Here is a 20,317-nt window from a genome sequence, read left to right as displayed (position 1 = left end):
TTGCTTTTTAAAAAAATGGAAGAAGACATCTATTCCTGAATAAAATTCTTTGGCCAATCATGTATTATGTATTAATACATAATCATGTATTATGACTGAATTTGGAATTAGGTCAGCATTTATGCGGCACTTGAAACCACACTAGTCTTTTTCCTAACTAGCTGCTCTCTGGTATTCAGCTCTGGTCTCAGCATAATAATATAGCACTTGGGCATAAAAATGCAACCTAATAAGCCACCACTTGAGGCCAAGATAGAGAAGACCTCCACAGCCACCATGGATTTCCCCTTAGTGCTCAAGTAGGTGGGCACAAAGGAGACCCAAACACTGCAAAAGACCAGCATGCTGAAGGTGATGAGTTTGGCTTCATTGAAACTGTCGGGTAACTTCCGGGCAAAGAAGGCCACTATGAAGCTGATGAGGGCCAAAAGCCACATGTAGCCTAGCACAACATAAAACATGATCTCGGAGCCTTCGTTGCATTGCGCTAAGATCTCATCCAATTGGGAATGCATGTCCAACTCTGGGAAAGGAGGAGAAAGGGTCAACCACACAGCACAGATGCTTGTTTGAATAAGTGAGCAAAAAACAATGACTGAGACAGACAGGCTTTTCCCTACCCACCACCTCATGCGGTTCCCTGGCTTTGTGGCCATGAAGGCCAGAACCACAGTGATGGTTTTGGCTAACACACAAGATACTGCAATGGAGAAGACAACTCCAAAAACTGCTTGCCGGAGTAGACATGTGACTGTCCCTGGGTATCCGAGGAAGAGAAAGGAGCAGAGAAAACATAGCAGGAGTGAGTAAAGCAGGGTGCACGTGATATGCCAATTGTTGGCTTTGACAATGGGAGTGTTCTGGTGGCGGATAAATGTCCCCAGCACAACAACTGTGATTACAGCAAAAGAAACAACAAAGCTAGTCAGGATTCCTCCCAGGGATTCTTTGTACGATAAGTAGGTGATAATTTTGGGAATACATTGATGGTGTTTCTCATTTGGATATTGTTTTTCTGGGCACTTCTCACATTGCTTGGAATCTAAAAATCATAAATAAGATCTTTAAAAAGTCTACACATTGAATTGATATTAAGTTTTAACAATTATTCCTTGCTGAAATGTTTTGGAATCTTCTCATATAAAAATATAGCTGTATTCTGAGCAGGTTTCCATGCTACCTCTTGAATCTGATAAGTAGAATTGGCTTCATATAAAGAGAATAAATCTCTTTTAAAAATTATGCTTTAGGAAAATCTTTCTTAAAGTTTATTTTTGTATTCAATAACCACGTTTCCTGAAGAAAATAAAGAAATAAAGAAAATAAAGAAAAGTTTATACTTAAAAAAGGAGAAAGAGAACAAGACAGATGAGAGATCCAAATCAATCTATCATTTTCTTTAAAACTATACTCAGGAACTGAACTTGATTAGAGAATAATGTATTTTTAAAGAAATATACTATAGACCTTTTTTTCTTACTCATCATGGTGGAAATGCTCCCCTCTGAACATTGGACACAGTCATAGCAGCAAACCTGTTTCCCCTCCTTAATTAATTTCCGGTACCCAGGATAGCAACTTTCTACACAGGTGGCAGAAGGTGGTGTCTAATGGGAATGGCAAAAGAAAATAATTAAAATTGGTTATAATCTATTTTTTACTCAATCAGTCAGCAATCATTCGCTGTAAATAAATCCTAAAGCAATCATATTCTTGTAATTTCCATTAATGCAAATTTTTAAATTCCTAGAACTGATTGCTAGATTCAGTCAGGGTAGAGGTGAACATCTTCTAATTGCTATTGAAAATTTGGATAGAAAACCCTTCACAACTCCTACATCATACATAAAGGAATTTGAAATGTCCTGAAGAGGGTCATAAAAGAATCTCTCACAAATTTAATGAGCTATTTTAATTTGAATAATAATAAGAAATAAACTTATATGGAAAATGTTGTTGAATTTCTGACAACTTTAGTTGGTAATGACATCCATATTTAGTCTTCCTCCATTCGTTGATCTGATGGCAAATATATTCCTGCCTAGCATTTGCTAACCTTTTTCAATTATCTGTGTTGCATTGCCATTCAACAGTGGTATCCTGATTCTCCATGTATAGTAAATTTACTCACGAATGAAGGCCAATTTATATGTCCCAGGATAATGTTGCTCTTGGTCACTGGGACCTGAGATTTTGTATTCTGAGCTTTCGGACTTGTGCTAGAACCCATCTTCAGGGAACTTCTCTCTAGCATAGTATGTGCTGTTCTGTGTGTGGTATTTATAGTGCCTGTGGTAAGTGGCTTTTTAGATGTTGATGGCTGGCTTTTAAGTCATTAGCTGTCATTTGCTTGTGCTGCCCAGTCCTCACCTTCTAACTACTAGGCTAGATGTAAATCAGCACTCCTATTGACTGACCAGGGGCCTGTTTCCCAGGTTTCAATCACTTCCCTGGCTGTTTTTGTGCCTGCTTGTCAAACAATCTTAATAGCTGAAAATTGAATGTGTGTCCTTGTTCATTGCAGTGTGAGGCCACCAATGAGTTCTGGTCTCCTTGTCTGATCAATATCAGGAGTCTGTCAGCACTGCGACTGAGCAAGGTTATAGCCATTTCCCTGCTCATTGCTACATAGAATGGAGGGAGGAGGGTGTTGCCCAGGTGCTTCTCTAGTCATAATAATAATCTTTTGTCCTGTGAGAACCAAGGTCATCAGTTTTTCCCGAGCCTGCAGGCTGGGCATTTTGGAAAAAGCCCACCAAAGAGCTGCATTGGGGAATGTAGTTGCTTGCATAGCTTTATGGGTGGGATTGCTAACTTTTTACTGGGGAATTGTTATGTATGCATCCAGACTTGGTTTCACACTTGAGCATGCCAATACTTTGTAACTAATAAACATGTTCTTAGAGAAAGTTTCAAGCCTCGGAGTTCTGCGTTATTCATGACTCTGTCGGAACCATGACAGAGTCATTACAAAAACAGTCCTGCATGAATTATAACACCATTCATTTCAGAACTACACACCTAAATTCTGGTGCCACTATATGGATGAGATATTTGTCATCATCAAGAGAAATGCACTTACAGATGCACTCCATCTTCCTTAAAGTATAGTTCACAATGGAGGAAGAAACAGCTAGGCAATTACCATTTGTAAACACAGAAGATGGATGCCTAGAAACTACAGCTAAATGTCTATGGAGATTCTAAGTCACCAGGTCATAATTATCCCAAAGATGCTTTTTTATGAGACAACAGGACTTGTTGTTTTTCTTTGAAGATGTTTTGCTTCTCATCCAAGAAATTTCTTCAGCTCTTGGATGAGGAGCAAAACTTCTTCAAAGAAAAACAGGAAAGTCCAGTTGCTGCATGAAAAAGCATCTTTGGGATACCTAGAAACCACAGTTTATCACAAGGCTACCAAAACTCCACAGATTCTGAATTTCAAAGCAACCATCCACTGTCACACAAACAATGTTGCATCAGAACACTATATGGCAAGGTAAAAAGCCACTGTAGTACCCAGCAAGACAAACAGCTGGAGAGCAGGTACCTACATGAACAATTCAAGCAGAATGGGTGCCCACAATCATTTGTCACAAGATGTCTGTGCAACACGGTGGGGAGAGAAAGGAAGAAGGAAGGTATAAGACCAACCACATGGCACAGCCTGACATACAGTATATCCAAAGTATTTCACAAGCAGTAGAATGCAGCTTCTGAGATGTGCAAGGGGGCATTACTACTGCAGAGGCTACCATACAAGAACAAATTATGTCAATCAGGGAAGTAAATGCAGGTGTGGTGAGCGCAAGACTTGGGGCAATGGTCAGCTTTGGTAGATGTCCAATTAATCTCTCCTATTCTGTGATGAGCAATAAAATGGGATAGCACATTAGTCCAATCTTGCCTGTATTTCAAAATGCATAGTATCAGTGCCTGCTGAAAAGCTATTCACTATAGTAAATTTACTATACCAGGGGTAGGCAACCTTGGCTCTTTTATGACTCATGGACTTCAACTCCCAGAATTCCTGAGTCAGCATAGCTGTATACATAGCATAGCTGACTCAGGAATTCTGAGAGTTGAAGTCTTTGAGTAATAAAAGAGCCAAGGTTGCCTACCCCTGTACTATACTTTTTCAAAGCACATCACTTGAAAAAACCACTATATCAAAATTGCCAGCAGCTCTCCCCAGATTTTTGAATTGGCTATGGGAAGCAAAAACTGTGAGTGGCAAGAGAAACATGCCCTGCAAAACTCCAGGGAGATGGGATATGTAGGTTAGGCTGAAGTGGTGAATAGATATGCTGACCGTTTTCATGCTTTGGTTCTCAAACTGATTCAACCATCAACTAAACAGTCAGATAAACCCATTAGTGGGAAAGTCCTCTGGACCCAGATGGTCCATAACCCCAGCCAGCAAAGCTCTCTTTCCCCACAATCTGAAAGTATAATGTAGAATTGAGAATTGCTTCATTTTTCCAGGATACAAAATTTGTTCTAACATCATTAGGAAGATTTCAAATGACCTTGGAACCGCTCTGAGTTGACTTGTTTAAAATTCCAGAAATTGAGAAAATATCACCATTTTAGTTGTTTTTTTAAAATTCACCTGCTTAAATTTGGGATTCCATACAATGGCAGTTGTATTAATGGTGAGGTCTTCCTTCTGAGAACTCTGAGGTTCAATATGTCCAACTTGGACCTTCTGAAAGGATCGATTGGGGAAAGTAATCAAGTTGATCATATCGTATGCTGCTGCCAGGTTTCCATTCTCATTGAAAGCTATTTCTTCCCCAGCACTATTGTTAAAATGGAGGTTTTTCAGAAATAAACGAAGCTAAAAGATAAGTGAGAGAGATAAGTGAGAAATTAGTGCTGATAGTAGGCAATAGGATTTACAGTTCCATGCTGTGATTTACCAAATGGTGCTGAGCTTGATTTTTAATGAACTTCCAAACATTTGAGTTAATATTTTTTTATGTTCAAAGGCATAATTCTACTTTGCAGGAATATGTTCACATTTTTTAAGTTTAAGTAATTAATACAGATTTTGTCAGATAGATTGCTCTTCCAAATTTTGCATTTCATGAGAGACAAAAATTATTGCTAAGAAATATAACAGAAAAACAGAATATTAGAATAACAGAATTGGAAAGGACCTTGAAGGTCTTCTACTCCAACCTATTGCTCAAGCAGGAGACCTTAGATCATTTCAGACAAATGCCTGTCCAATCTCTTAAAAACCTCCAGTGTCAGAGCACCCACAACTTCTGAAGGAAAGCCGTTCCACTGATCAATTATTCTAACTGTCAGGAAATTTCCCCTTAGGTTTAGTTGATTTTCTCCTTGATTAATTTCCAACCATTGCTTTTTGTTCTGCTTTCATGTGCTTTGGAAAATGGCTTGACTCTTTGTGGCTGCCCATTATATCTAATGCACAGGTCAGCAACCTGCGGCTCCGGAGCTGCATGCGGCTCTTTGAGCCTTCCCCTGTGGCTCCCAGCCTCCTCTGCCTTTGCAGAGAGAGACAGAGACAGAGAAAGGCAATTGCACTTCCCTGCTTCTCTCTCTCTCTCTCTCTCTCTCTCTCTCTCGGTGTGTGTGTGTGTGTGTGGGTGTGTGTGTGTGTGTGTGAGTGGTGTTGTGTGTGTGTGTGTGTGTGTGTGTGTGTAAAAGAGAATGCACTCAAGTGTTCTCCGAGGAGCTGAAAAGCTTACTGGGCGGAGCTCCTCCCTTTGCTGCGTCTCTGCAGGAAGCAGGAAGCAGGAAGGGCAGGAGAGAGCTAGCTAGCCCAGCTAGGCTGACTCAGGAATTCTGGGAGTTGAAGTCCATGAGTCATAAAAGATACGAGGTTGCCTACCCCTGAGCTTGTTGGACAACAGCTTGAAGCTTGCCAGGTGAGCAGCAGATAGGGGGGGGGAAGAGAGAGAGAGGGGGGGGAAGAGGAGTGGCAGACCAAGGGCAAATAGAGAGGGAGGGAGAGAGAGAGACAGAGAGAGAGAGACTCTTTTGACATCTAAAATGAGGATAACACTGCATATATCCTTTTTTTACCTTTGTGTGTATGTAATTTTATTCTCTTAAACCATTCTCTTGGTGATCATTGTTTTAATAGTATGAATATTCCCAAGAATAATATTTTTACTTTTATTTTTAATGTGTATATATACATATACATATACGTTTTCTGAGGTTTTCGCGGGTATTTGTATATAGGTCTTTGGTTGTTCGGGTTTTCTCCCACGTAAAATTGGAAGTGTCTTGGCGACGTTTCGACGAAGTCCCATTCGTCATCTTCAGGCTGGTGCTTTCAGCTTCATGCTGCTACTCGAGGCACGAAGCTGAAAGCACCAGCCTGAAGATGATGAATGGGACTTCGTCGAAACGTCGCCAAGACACTTCCAATTTTACGTGGGAGAAAACCCGAACAACCAAAGACCTATATACATATACATATATATATATGTCCTTAATGGTTATAAAATACACACACACACACACACACATACCTATAATAAAGGTAAAAAAGGATATATGCAGTGTTATCTTCATTTTAGATATCAAAAGGGTTTTGCGGCTCCCAGTGTTTTGTTTTTGGTGGGAAACCAGTCCAAGTGGCTCTTTGAGTGTTTTGGGTTGCCTACCCCTGATCTAATGGATATTATAACAAAACATATTTATTGGAATCCTGTCCCAGAAAACATGATTAAAAAGTTCCTTTATGGCCTTTGCAGATTAAATCAGCTTACACCAAACATATCTTAGAGAAAGGTAAGTATTCTCATTCTATCATAACCCTGCCTCCAACTTCATTCCATTATTATTATTTTGCAGAAATTCTTTCTTCTCTCTACTGCAGTAAATTGTTTTCTCTACTCAGCCACAAAATGCTGCAAAAAAGGTAATCTTTTACTGGATTTGAGAATTTTTTGGATTGAAGATTGGAAAGAGAGCAAAAGGCCTCTGGGGAAAAAATTACTTCCATATAGCTAAAATAATATCTGTAAAAAAAATCAAAATTGCAACAAGGAATAAGCACTTTCAGAGTTTACCACCAAGTGTCTAGACATCTAAAAATTATAAAGAGCAATTTAAAATATATATTAGATACATAATTCTTCTACTCTAATGGAATAGCTAAATGAAGAACATGGTACTGTTACTTGTTGCATGCCTACCTGTCAGGTGCAAGAAATCAGGAACCAGAATTGAGTTCATAAGTCGTACAAATTTATTTCATTATACCTATAAATAGCAATATGAACTAGTAATGGTCAAGGCGAATTGGTACCAGAGAAAAGTCAAGGGAGCGGGACTTAGGTCTTTTATGGGGGTACAGAGACACGAAACTGATGATGCATTTGACCCCACCCTCGGGCTCAGCAAGTAATCTTCTGTAATCTAAACAAAATCATGTTTTGTTCAGCCAGAAACTTTCAGATAAATGCAGATGGGACTGAAGTAAAACTACACTGTTAATGAATGTCGTAAAAATTGAAATCAATATGCGATTAAAGCTACATTTCCATTACATTAGAAGGCACCATAATTCACCTGCCAAGGTTGGACTTTCAGAAAATTCCACTTCTCTCCTTTGTCCATTGTCTTCTTCCTGGTTCTGGGTGAATACATGGTATGGAGACCTTGCGCTACAGCATACACAGCATTGTAAATATTGTAGCTCTGACCAGACATCTCCATTTCAAAGACAGTTCCAGGGAGACTCCCCAGATCCTCCTTCCCAGTGCAGCTTCCTTTGCCTTGTGCATATATATTGTACGTTGGAAATGAACAGGTAAATGCAGCACCCCAGAACTGAGGTAGGAAATACATTTTAGAGTGAAATGGATTTAGGTTCTCAAGGAACTCTTGAAAACCTGGTACCATATTTGTGTGAAGGGCGAAAGACAAGCTGCCATTGAAGGACAATGCTGTGAATTTCTGGGGCTCAAAGACGGAAGTGACATCCCACAAAGCACTTATGATCCAAACCCTCTCTAATGGGAGACTGTTACTAATTTCATAGCATTCAAGAATTACTCGTAAGCCTTCTATAGATTGCATGTCTCCATATACAAGTATTACATTGATTTTACTATACCATAGGAAAAGTGCTATGTTATTTAGATTATTATTCCGGAAGGTACTGGGCTCATAATTTATCATTCTTGGAATAAATTGAATGAAAGAAATGCAAATATCTCTCTGAATTAATTTTGGCCTCAGAATTCTGAAAAATCTCTCTCCAGTGGTGTCTTCTGGGATGAGAAGGCCAATCCAATTCCATCCAAAATGTTTCAAGAGCTGAATAATCCCAACATAATGAAGGTTTTCATTAGGAGTCATCCAGAAGAAAGAAGGAAACTGCATTTTATCACTCAATGCAAGGTCAAAAGAGCCATAACTGAGCTGCAGAGAAGGAATAATAACGATATAGTTTTAGACTAAATATTGCATCAAAAAATGGAAAAGTACATTTCTTTGGGACACTGTTTTTCCATAGAAAATCGTGATGGGTGAGACAAATACTAAATCTGGAGCTCAACAAATCTTTCCTCAGAGCTTTTGCAACCAGACCATCATTAGCATTCCATTCAACACTTTTTAGACAAAAATCATCTCAGTCTTTGATTGTGCTAAACAGAAATAGAGAGGAGAGAGGAATGAGTAACAAGAGAGGAGTCTTATTCATTAAGGACCTGACAATATCTGAGAGTATTCATCTGGCATTTTATATTATAAGGCTAAGATAACTAGTGCTTTACTGATAAATGTATTTAACATTGTTATGGCATTTACAGAAAGAGGAGAAAGTCAAAGAACTTGAGGCACACCCAGAAGATGGAGAGACAATATCAGACATATTATTACAGCATCAATTAACAGTGGTTGAGCACACCAGAAGTGCAAGAACCAGAATTTTGTATCTCTCTCAACACCCAAAGAATAGAAGAAGAAGAAGAAGAAGAAGAAGAAGAAGAAGAAGAAGAAGAAGAAGAAGAAGAAGAAGAAGAAGAAGAAGAAGAAGAAGAAGAAGAAGAAGAAGAAGACAGAAACAATGATACCTACACCAATTCTTACAAACTAAATATGTTTGTGCTTATTAAGAATTACTGTGGTTGTAATAGTAATTGACACCTTACATTTCTCTGGAAAGATAAATAAATAAGTAAAATCTACCCCAAATCAGTTCCCCAATATTGCAGCTGTTTTTGAGGGGATCTCTCCACTTTTAACCACCACTCTTTCCTTTCTTGTGCATTTATGTGAGCCCGGATACCTACCTGTGGAATTTTGTAGGCATTTAATATGTTGGCCATCTGTATGGTGTTCTGGGAAGGGAGATCACCAATGACAGCCATGATGTTTTGCTCCTTTCCCCTCCTGTAATTGAGGGGACAACGGCCTTCAACAAAGAAAAGAGTCAAAAGGTTCGCAGAGGCTTTCAGTGCTTGAAAACCATTGTCATAGACCTTGGAGACCAAGGTGATGTTGGGTAACAAGTTCTCATTCATGTTGATCTCCTGAATGGCAAAATTGAAGGCTAGGATATGCTGTAGGTTTTTAGGCAACGGCCTGCAAGAAGAGTTTCAGTTAATTCTACAATCTTAGAATGTGACAAGGATTGGATTTAGATAGACTTCTTGATAATGCTTTTCTCTTTGCCTAAAATGATGTATTTGTCTGCTTTAATGAGTATTAGAGAAGTGAAGAGTGCACCTATGTTCTGAAGCACTTCTTTGAAAAAGAATAAAACCTTCATTCTTAAATTTCACTAGTTAAGATATTCCAGAGGTGAGGAAAGCATGGAATGAGGAGCTTTGTTGGAATGTCTGAATGTCACTTGAGGATCATGTGGGCATCTGTGCATCATACTTTGAGAAGTTTAAAACAGGGTTTTAATGCAATTAAATGGATTATTTCTTATGTGTAGCATAGCAATGAAATTGGAGGGCAGAAACTGATGAATTGTGCCAACTGTTAAGACAATCCAAATTCTCAAAATGTACTGTAACATTTGATCACACTCATATATTTAAAAATGACCCACCTTTCTATGCCTTAAAGTACTAAGGAGACATACTGCATGATAAATAGAAATCTCAAGCAACAACAATCTATTTAAAATAAAAGTCTTGGTATATAGAAGTGTTTGCAAATAAGGAATAAATGATCAAATTCTAATGATGTCGTTATATATTATGAGAATCATAGATATATATTTATAAATTTGATTAAAATATCATGCTAGATATTTTTAACAAGGATTCTTTTTCTTTTTGCATACAAAATAAAAAAATAGAGGAACAATATTGTTAAAATTAAACTTAGGAATTTTTTTATGATCAGATTAATTCTTGTGTAGCAACATCCACCTGAAAAACCAGGAATCTACAAGACTAAGAGAGATTTATAAATAAGAATCATGCCTAAAGCAGTTTTGATTCTCATCTACAGTGGAAAAATTTTAATGTGAATCTCTTGAATTCAATCACATTAAAAAAAAACCTGAAAGGTTTCTTTCAAAAGAGTACTTGCTTTCCACGCAAGGATCCTTCTGGGTGTTCCACAAAGTGGAGTAAAGGCAATTCAGGATATATAGTAGACACAAATTCTCCAATGATTATATCATTGGAGAGGGCAGGGAAATTAAGCTTAAAATGTCTTTTGTCACCACACATGGGGTTAAATGTCTTGCTGAAAGAAGCCTGGAGGAAAAGGACAGAGAGTAGAAACACATGGCAAAGTATCTGAGTCCTTTTGAATGCCAAAGGAATTTGGCTCCAATCACAGCAGTGCAAGCACATCTTCATCACAGCACTTTGCCTGCAACAATGAAAGAGAGTCTCTGTTGGTTTTATGCATAACTAAAGTTGTAGATTACAATAATTATCATCGGAGTGATTCATAATGCAACCTACTGAGCCTCATGAAGTTATTGCTAATAGTAAAATTAAATTGTTAAGTGTTTAAATGTTCTGTGCTTTCCCCAAAAACAAGTTTAATTAATTAATTAATTCTGATAATTATGAGGTAGGCAAACCTCTTTCTCAAAGCTATTCAACTATTTTTCCAGTTGAAGAAATTATATGGTCCAAACCCATCTCTTGGCTACTCCTCATCAAGCAAGAAAGAAATGATCTTGGGATCATAACAGATTTGGAGAACCGAGTCTTGCTTTTCCTATCCAAAGAAAGCAATGCTGGTTAAAAGGAGGAAGAGATAATTTAATAGCCAGATAAATTCTCCCTTCTCCTCTCACAACCTCCTAATTCATAAAAAATACTTATTTCTTCTGCCTATCGCTTTGCTGAAATGGTCATATTGGAAAAAGAAACTCTGTAGTTTTATTAGAAAACTCTTCTAATAAAAGGGCAATTGGATGAACTGTGGACAATGGAGACCACTTTGTAGGCACCAGCTACTTAATTCATTAAAATTGGGTGTGGCTTTTCCCTCCCCCTGGACTCCTGGGCAACTTCCTGTCACCATTTTTTTCCTGTTCATTGCTGAAAGAGACACATACAGCTGCTGACTACTGCTCTATCATGGTGGCTGAATAGTTGTCTGGAAGGCTTTGATCTTGCTCTGATGTTCTACAATTGGCCACAACTAAATAGCTAATGTCATTGAGGGGTGAAGTTACCTAGAGGTAGAGCTCTCTTCTCATAATCAGGAGGCTGTGGGCTTGATCGTATGTGTAGTGGCAGATATTTCTCTCTCTGGGCACAATGAGTAATTGTCTGCTGCGAACTCTGCATAGACATCAGGCAGGGCATCTGGCCAGTAAACACTTGAGCTCCATTCAGTTGCTCCAACTCCACCCTGATGCAAGGGATTGCAAGGTTGTTAAAAGAAAAAATTAGCTAATGCCATTATAGAGAGCAGGGATGTCAAACTGCTGGCCCCCGGGCCAGATGCATCCTAGCAAAACCACACCCCGCTCAACTGCTTTGAAATTCATTGAATTTGATACTCAACACATTTTGATGTGAAAATCTTGTCTCAGTACTCATTGTTGGTGTCAGCTGCTTTGTGACTCACTATATTATTCCAAATTTGTTTGGTACTCATTGTTTGGTATTCACTGGAACCAATTAAGGATAAGTACCAAGGTACCACTGTATAAAATTGAAACCAGGAGATTTTCTTTTAGAACTATTGGATGAAGAATTTGGAAAAAAAATGGAAATTTATTACATATGTTGACAGCAGTAAGAATCCTATATGGGCAAAAATTGAAAGACTTGTTAATTCCCACAGTGGAAGAATGAGGGAAGAGAAGCATTTTATTGCTGATTTATTTACTTACTCAATTTATAAGAGCCAGTATGGTCTAGTGCAGGGGTCTTCAAACTTGGCCCTGTTATGACTTGTGGACTTCAACTCCCAGAATTCCTCAGTCAGTGTGCCTGGCTGAGGAATTCTGGGAGTTGAAGTCTACAAGTCATAAAAGGGCCAAGTTTGAAGACCCCTGGTCTAGTGGTTAAGGTATTAGGCTAGAAATCAGGATACCATGAGTTCTAGTCCATTAAAGCCAGCTGGATGATCTTGGGCAAGTTGCTCTCTATCAGCCTGTCACCTCACAGGGTTGCTGTTTAGGGAAAATAGGAGGAGGAAGATAGGTTGTATATGTTTGCCCCTTGAGTTGTTTATAGGAAAAGTTATAAATATGTGGCACAAATAAATAAATGTCACCTAACTCAAACAAAGTCACTTTGGGTGGTATATAATACAGAGTTTATGCTGAGATCATTTTCTTTATCAACAGGGATTTGATGCCCCACAACTGGCATAATGATAGTGATTAATGGAAGGAAATTGTGAGAGGTAGAATATCGATGACTGCAAAGCCATTTCAGCTCTGACAAGTTGTGCTTACTGCATAAAAGCCCTGCCAAAAGGTTGTTTTTTAATATCACTCTTTGATCCACATTTGACAACAGCACAATTATTCACTTTTATTTCCTGAACTTTTGATCAAGGTGCTGGGTGCTTGTTTATCATGGTGGTAAGATTGGGGTGGGGCTTGCCTCAAGAGCTCCTAGCTCTTTTTCTAATCTTCCTGCTTGTAAAGCTCAACCATTCCTTCAGGAAACATTTGACTCTAAAAGATCCTTATCAGCGAAAAGTTTCCACACATCCTTCAGATCTTTCAGATGAAATTATAATTGGAGAATTTGTATCCATGACACTTGGTAATTATAGTGAACAGAAGTTTAGGGAACATCCAATTTCTTCACCAGCACAAGCTTAGTAAGTAATTCTTCATTTTTATCTAAGGTGTCTCTGACCCCATAACATACTTTCCTTAAAAAACCTTCAGTGGTTTTTCATTCTTGGAAGATTCTGTTTGGGTCTGATGATCATTCTTACTTTCCCCACCTAAATGACTATTTCTAAATAATGATAGATCTCTTATTCTGTCTTCTAATTTTCTCCATGTTTTGACATTTTGTATGCCAAGCACACTTATAGCAGAAATTGAGGTGGGAGGCAGGTTTCAGCTATTAACTGAAAACACATAGCTAGCCTGTGTGTGAAGATGGATTTGCTCAGAGCCCTAATAGTTCGCTCTGTACAATTTAGATCCCCTGGTAGACAATAAGGAATAAATAATAAGATTAAAAAAATGTTAATTCTAAGATATTGTTTCATTTGTAGGGTATAGTACCTTGGGCAAGTTGAATGAGAGTAATTAGGAATTCTTACATCCCTAATTCCTTTTAAGAATTCTCATTAGAAACCCTGACAAAGTATGTCTATGGATATATTATATTTAATAATGTACTTTGGATGAGTAAAGAGAGAAGCAATTTTGTATATCCAAAGTATACATCCAAAATTTTGTGTATCCTTATATACTTTACCTGGAAGATTAGATCCTCTCTGTCTCTCTGTCTGTCTCCCCCATCTCTCTGATTTAAGAGCATAGTTTCTTTATGACATCTATAACTTGTATGAATTACACCATTGAGATATATAATAAAGTACAAAAGAAAAGAGTATCAATTTTAAAAAAGAAACCTAAAATATATAGACAGATATATATTGTGTGCATTAATGACAGAGGAAAGAAACTTATTCAATTTGCTTTAGGGGAATATCTGAAGCATTTATTTCAGAAAGAGTTTCCCATCATATAGAGAACGATATTCAGTTGAGCTCTATGGGCAAGCGATGATCTAAGCTGCAAGTCACTTAATTATTAGCCCTTAAGATCTAACATTCAAAATTCTCTTGGCAGTCTAATCCCTAAAAACTACCAGCATGTCCTTGCTTTTATTTTTGCCATCAAAGAAATCAATAAGAATACCGATCTATTACCCAACAACACATTACGGTCCCAGATTTATGACAATGCGTACAATTCATGGAGAACCACTTGGACCACTTTGGATCTTCTCTTTCTAAGAAAAGGGGATCCACTCAATTATTACTGTATCACTGAAGAGGAAGTCATGGCCAACATTGGGGGACTCACCTCTGAAAATTCTATTCACATGGCCAACATCTTAAGTACTTACAAGATTCCTCAGGTAAATGTTTGGAAATAGGTATATAGAAGGAAAAGGAGAATAACTGTTAAGTCTCAGTGGTAAAGGTAAATTCTTCTATTGTTTGAACTGTCATTTTACATCTACTTCTAACTGAGGACCTGGCTTACTGCAAGCTTGAAATGTAAACTAGAGAAATCAAATTTCTTTCATATCCTTTTCACGAATTTCAAAGTAAATACACTGATTGATTGATTGATTGATTGTCTGACTATGTGCCATCAAGTTGATGTTGATTCTTAGTGACCACATAAATATGAAAGCTACTTAACTGGTATTTCTCATCTTCAAAAGGACCACCTATGATCTTAGTTCTAGTTAACACTGTATTCAGCTCTGGGAAGGGGGGGGAGAGAGTTTTTGGGAGGGTAGGGAGGTAGTGGGAGAGGGACTTTATTGTAAAATTGCAAAAACTTTTAATTAAAAAAAGGACTACCCATGGGCAATGTAAGTGAGTCCATCCACTCACCAAACAATATACTAAAGTGGATTTTTAAGAATGTCCAGCCATTTAAAAATAGTTTATACAAAATTGAATGTTTTTCTGTGATTTGAAATGTTTTCCCCAGGTTAGTTATGGCTCCTTTGACCCCATATTAAGAAAGAAAATTGGTTTTTCTTCTTTCTACCGAATGATTCCCAATGAAGATTTTCAATACATGGGGATAGTTCAACTTCTGAAATATTTTGAATGGAATTGGGTTAGTCTAATTGTTTCAGACGATGAAAGTGGTGAAAACTTTCTTCGAACTTTGAGACCCAAGCTTCTACAAAATAATATTTGCATAGCTGGGATACAGATGATCCCAATTATGTCACTATTTTTATTAAGAGAGATACTTGAGAAAAAAATCCTTCAAATTCAATCTGTTATCTCCCAAAGTAAAATCAATGTGTTCCTTGTATATGGAAATGGCCAGTCTCTGGAAGGATTACAGATGGTTTTATACTCAATGGAAATTGGCCATAACAATCCTCTGGAGAAGGTGTGGATCACAACATGTGAATGGGATTTCACTGCTCAGAACCCTGCCAGCAATTTAGCAAAAAATCCTTCAATGGAACCCTATCATTCTCACTCCATACCAAAGATGTGCCAGGATTTCAGAATTTTCTTGACAAAATAAATCCTCTGAAGTCTACATTTTATTTCCTGTCTGAAATCTGGACATCAACATTCTTCTGCTCACTCAACATCCATATAGCTTATGGACAGAAAATGAAGAATTGCACTGGGGAAGAGAAGCTGGAGAGCCTTCCTGATTTTGTCTTTGAAATGGGGATGTCTGGTTGGAGTTATAGCATCTACAATGCTGTTTATCTTGTGGCACATTCTCTCCATGCTTTGTACTTCTGGAGGAACAAATGGAGGGGAAGCAGGAATCAAGGCCAATGGAATCTCCAAAATGTTCCTCCCTGGCAGGTACTCACAAGTAAATTGGTCAATTCATTAAAACCAAAATAATTTAGAAAACCAAAAGAGAACTAAAACATAAGCATACCTGATGTAACAACAGAGATAAATCAGTAAACACAACCAGCATTTGAAACTGCAAAGAAAAGCAAGTGAATGTTTTTAGGAGAATGTTGAGAGAATGGAGATACCTTATAAAATATTTAAAGTGAATTAGAAATTGAGAGTCCAGATGCACCAATGAGATACTGATTTAAGATTGATGCTAAATTTAACACCATAGGGAAAATGGATAATTTAATCCAGGGCTTTTCAACCAGTGATATGGGTACCACCTGTCATACATTGGCACCTGGCAGGTGGTACACAACCATCCTATAAAAGTGGTAGCGGGGGAGGGAAATGAGCTGAATCGGTGGCAGCACCACACAAGCCTAAGTGAGAGATGGCTGGAGATGCAGAGCTGTTAGGGCTCAGCGGAAGCGCCAGGATCAGTGCCGCTTTCCAACTGATTGACACTTCTTTGGGGCTGTAAGGGCTCAGTGGAAGCAACAGGATCAGCGCCAGGCTCCAGCTGGAGCTCAGCACTGATCCTGGTGCTTCTACTGACCTCTGAGGAAGCACCAATCAGCTGGAAAGCAGCACTGATGCTGGCACTTCCGCTGAGCCCTGAAGAAGCACCGATCAGCTGGAATGTTGCAGCATCTCCAGGGTCTTATGATTTACATTCAGATGCTTGGCAACTGATTCATATTTATGATGGTCACAGTGTCCCAGCAGAGGGGGCAGGGAAATAAAAACCAAACACCCCCCCCACCCCCACTGCCAATCCTCAACAGAAATGCTCCCAACAATGAAAATCTCAGACAGGAGGAAGAGCACCACCGGGCGGGCAGGTAGGTGTCTTGCTCAGCTATGGCTTGGGGGGCACTTTTTCAATGCCATTGTAACTTTGAACAGTCACTAAGTGAACTGTTGTAAGTCAAGGACTACCTGTACTTTATCCCTTTTTTCCTTTTTTTTTTTGGTCATCAAGTTTTTGACACCTTGCTAGGCGACTGGTGGTACTCGGATGTTGACATATCCTAAAAGTGGTACAATGGGTGAAAAGGTTGAAAAGCCCTGATTTACTCCATTCTGGGTTGGCTCCTTCTCAAATTAGCAAAAACAACCAGATATTTAATCCCACTATCAGAAGAGGAATAAAGAGTAAGGACTGGTTACTTCTCCCAAATGAGTAAAAAGGCCTAAATTGCTTGTAGCTGGAGTGCTCCAGAAAAGGTGTAAGTTTGTTATGATTGAGGTAGAAATAAAAAAGTGATGAACGGACTATAGCCTAATTTCTTTGAAACAAAATATTTATCCAAGTCATTCAAAAATGGGAGAAGTGAGTCTCTGGAGAATGAATTTGATAGGCAGACTTGTAGTTTCTCAGGGAACAGGAAAAAAAATCCTTTCTGTCATCTTACATAGTTTAGACGGAATGGAATGAGTCCCTGGTTTCAGATTCAGATGAAAAATATTGCTGTTATGGTTAACCATCCATGTTCTAGTTAGATAAAACCTTTTTGATTCTTGATGTACTTTGAAAACACTAATTTTCAGTACTGCATCATATCTCAATTTAAATGTCATATCACTGATGTTCCAAGTGACCGTTACTTTTTGTTACAGCAGTAACACCTTTCTCCTTCCCTCTAGCTTAATTCATTTTTGAGACAAGTCCACTTTAACAATAACGTTGGAGATGAAATATTTCTCGATGAAGAGGGATTTAGCAATAGGCTATGACCTCATCAATTTGGTGACATTTCCCAATGAATTTTTCCAGAGAGTCAAAGTTGGAAGAATCGATCCCAGTTTTCAACTTGGAAAAGAATTCATCATTAATGCAAGTGCCATTATGTGGAATCCCATGTTTCATCAGGTTGGAACTGTTATATTTTCTTACGCTTAATATCAGTATCATTTGAGTGGTAATCTGGAGAACAGCAAGGAAATTTGTTGAGAGAGCTGAATTTAGAAAATATATTGGGGAAAAAGAAAAATGCAGAAAGAGTTACCAACGTCAGATAGCTGTGAAATTAGCAATCTTTCCAAGATATTAATAACCTGATTCATAATTTCTAAAATCTATTTGTTCCAAACGTATGTAATTCAGAATTATCATCACGAGGAGAAAACTATTTCTTGTTCTGTAGACAATATTAACAGATGGTGCCAAAATCTACCTGTGTTGAGAGCTGCCATCCTGGACAAAGCAAACTAATTCAACAGGGGAAACAAATCTGTTGTTATGATTGCATTCCGTGTGCTTCAGGGAGGATCTCAACACAAATGGGTAAGTGTAGAATTCAGATCTATCTAGGAAAACATCCAGAAATTTTCTATTTTGTGCTTTCTCCCTCACATACATCTAATGACTTTATTATGGTTTATGATCTTCAGTAGTGTATTCAAAGGCTATTCTTATATTGATTTGTGCTTTTAAATCAGGGACCCCAACCCCCAAGGTGTGCCTATTCAGAACTGGGCCATGCAAGTTATGTGCAGTTATATGTATGAACACATGAAGCTCCATTTGTGTGAGCTTTGTGCACCTGCTGCCCATGCAAATGGAGCTGTGTGTGCTCACCCATTGCTTGTGCAAAACTATTCCCTCTCCCCACCACTGCCGATGCTGTTACTGTTCCAGAAAGCTGAAAAGATTGGGGACCATCATTTTAAAAGACTTTTGTAGAGTTCAATACTAACTTTTCTACATCAAATAATATATAAAGAGCAGGAAGTATGAAAAATATTAGTACAAAGTTCAAATACTGAATTTATGCTTGTGATCTTCAGATGCAGATGAATGTGAGTCCTGCCAAGAAGAACAATATCCTAACACAAATCAACAAGAATGCATTCCCAAAGTAATGACTTACCTGTCCTATAAAGATGGCCTGGGAACAGCTCTGACATCTTTGGCACTTTTTCTTTCTCTGACCACACTTATTGTGATGGCAATCTTCAGGTTACACTCGAACACTCCCATTGTGAAAGCCAACAATTGCAGCATCACATGTATCCTACTCACCTCTCTGCTGCTATGTTTTCTTTGCTCCCTCTTCTTCATAGGAAGACCTAGCAAGGAAACCTGCCTTTTAAGGCAGGCTGTGTTTGGTATCACCTTCTCTGTTGCTGTTTCCTGTGTACTGGCCAAAACGATCACTGTGGTTCTGGCTTTTGTGGCTACAAAACCAGGGAACAAGATGAGGAAATGGATGGGAAAGAGGCTAGCAATCTTGGTTATTGTGCCTTGTTCTTTGATTCAGATTGCCATCTGTGCTGTTTGGTTAGTGAACAAGCCCCCTTTTCCAGAATTAGAGAAGCATTCCCAAGTGGGTGAGATCTTAGTGAAATGCAACGAAGGCTCAGAGATGATGTTTTACATTGTGTTGGGCTACGTGGGTCTTCTGGCCATTGTCAGCTTCACAGTGGCTTTCTTTGCCAGGAAATTGCCTGACAGTTTCAATGAAGCCAAGTTCATCACTTTCAGCATGTTGGTGTTTTGCAGTGTTTGGATTTCCTTCATCCCCACCTACTTGAGCACCAAGGGCAAATTGATGGTAGCCGTGGAGATTTTCTCCATCTTAACCTCTGCTTTTGGTTTATTGAGTTGTATTTTCCTTCCCAAATGCTATATTATTATAATACATCCTGAATTAAATAAAAAGGAGCAAATGGTAAGGAAAAGGAATGATTGATACTGCATAAGAAGAAGCTAAGATTCGTAGCTTCAAAATAAAGGCACAATGCCAGGGTAGACGTAATGCAGACAATCTCTGAAAGATTCTAAGGTGAGATTGGCTCATTTGTTAGCTGAAAAATTGAGAATGGTTGAAGGCTAATTGTGTGCTTTTTCCTGAATAAAGATACGTTCTTCATTTTGTTTAATATATATCTTATTAAAAACTTTAAACTAACATAAAAGCTAACATTAAGAAAAAAGAAAAGAAAATACAATAGTGCAGAAACAAAAAATAAAAATAAATTTTAAAAGGAGCTTCAGGTTTCTTTTTTTTGTTTCAATGATTAAATGAAAATTATTGATCAAATTAATAATAATGGAAATTGGCCAAGATTCTTTGCAAAGCAGATAGTTGGTAGCTCTATTAAAGAAATTTAGTTCAGTCTTGAGATATTTTGCTTTATGTTTACACTAGGAGGTGATTGCTATTACAATTAATCTACTCCCACAAAAATAAAAGAAAATCCAGAAAGATAAGAGGCTTTTGCTTATATGGTTCAGGTCTTCTTTTTGGGAAAAAGGCGGGTGAGGCAGGAGAGTTTTGCATAA

General features: G+C 38.2%; 2 protein-coding genes across 2 annotated transcripts; one reads left to right on the top strand and one right to left on the bottom strand.

Annotated features, from left to right (window-relative positions):
• Positions 1-119: 119 nt before the first annotated feature.
• LOC120302214 (vomeronasal type-2 receptor 26-like) lies at positions 120-12,800 on the bottom strand. The gene is made up of 5 exons (XM_039330291.1): positions 12,741-12,800; positions 9,288-9,374; positions 4,613-4,840; positions 1,481-1,607; positions 120-1,042 (listed from the first exon to the last, which is right to left on the bottom strand). Exons 1-5 carry the CDS (start codon positions 12,798-12,800, stop codon positions 120-122), a joined length of 1,425 nt encoding a protein of 474 aa, XP_039186225.1.
• Positions 12,801-13,009: 209 nt separating this feature from the next.
• On the top strand, positions 13,010-20,317 carry LOC120302213 (vomeronasal type-2 receptor 26-like). The gene is made up of 6 exons (XM_039330289.1): positions 13,010-13,260; positions 14,252-14,543; positions 15,131-15,262; positions 18,190-18,316; positions 18,820-19,696; positions 20,290-20,317. The coding sequence occupies exons 1-6, from the start codon at positions 13,010-13,012 to the stop codon at positions 20,315-20,317; spliced, it is 1,707 nt and encodes a 568-aa protein (XP_039186223.1).

This window comes from Crotalus tigris, unplaced genomic scaffold (assembly GCF_016545835.1).
Source record: "Crotalus tigris isolate CLP2741 ecotype Arizona unplaced genomic scaffold, ASM1654583v1 scf7180000024427.8105951120:4207309, whole genome shotgun sequence".
Taxonomy (NCBI): domain Eukaryota; kingdom Metazoa; phylum Chordata; class Lepidosauria; order Squamata; family Viperidae; genus Crotalus; species Crotalus tigris.
Note: the sequence above shows the minus strand (reverse complement) of the source record. Positions and strands in the feature narration are given on the sequence as shown.

Bases quoted from the DNA above. Each gene is read 5' to 3' on its own strand.
- LOC120302214 (XM_039330291.1), bottom strand. From the start codon at position 12,800: ATGCCAGTTGTGGGGCATCAAATCCCTGTTGATAAAGAAAATGATCTC. The intron at 1,608-4,612 runs GTGAATTTTAAA...CATTCCCATTAG, and splicing joins GGAATCCCAAATTTAAGCAG to ACACCACCTTCTGCCACCTG. The intron at 1,043-1,480 runs GTAAGAAAAAAA...TATGATTTTTAG, and splicing joins GAGCATTTCCACCATGATGA to ATTCCAAGCAATGTGAGAAG.
- LOC120302213 (XM_039330289.1), top strand. From the start codon at position 13,010: ATGGTGGTAAGATTGGGGTGGGGCTTGCCTCAAGAGCTCCTAGCTCTT. The intron at 13,261-14,251 runs GTAAGTAATTCT...TTCTCTTGGCAG, and splicing joins TCTTCACCAGCACAAGCTTA to TCTAATCCCTAAAAACTACC. The intron at 18,317-18,819 runs GTAAGTGTAGAA...TGTGATCTTCAG, and splicing joins GAGGATCTCAACACAAATGG to ATGCAGATGAATGTGAGTCC.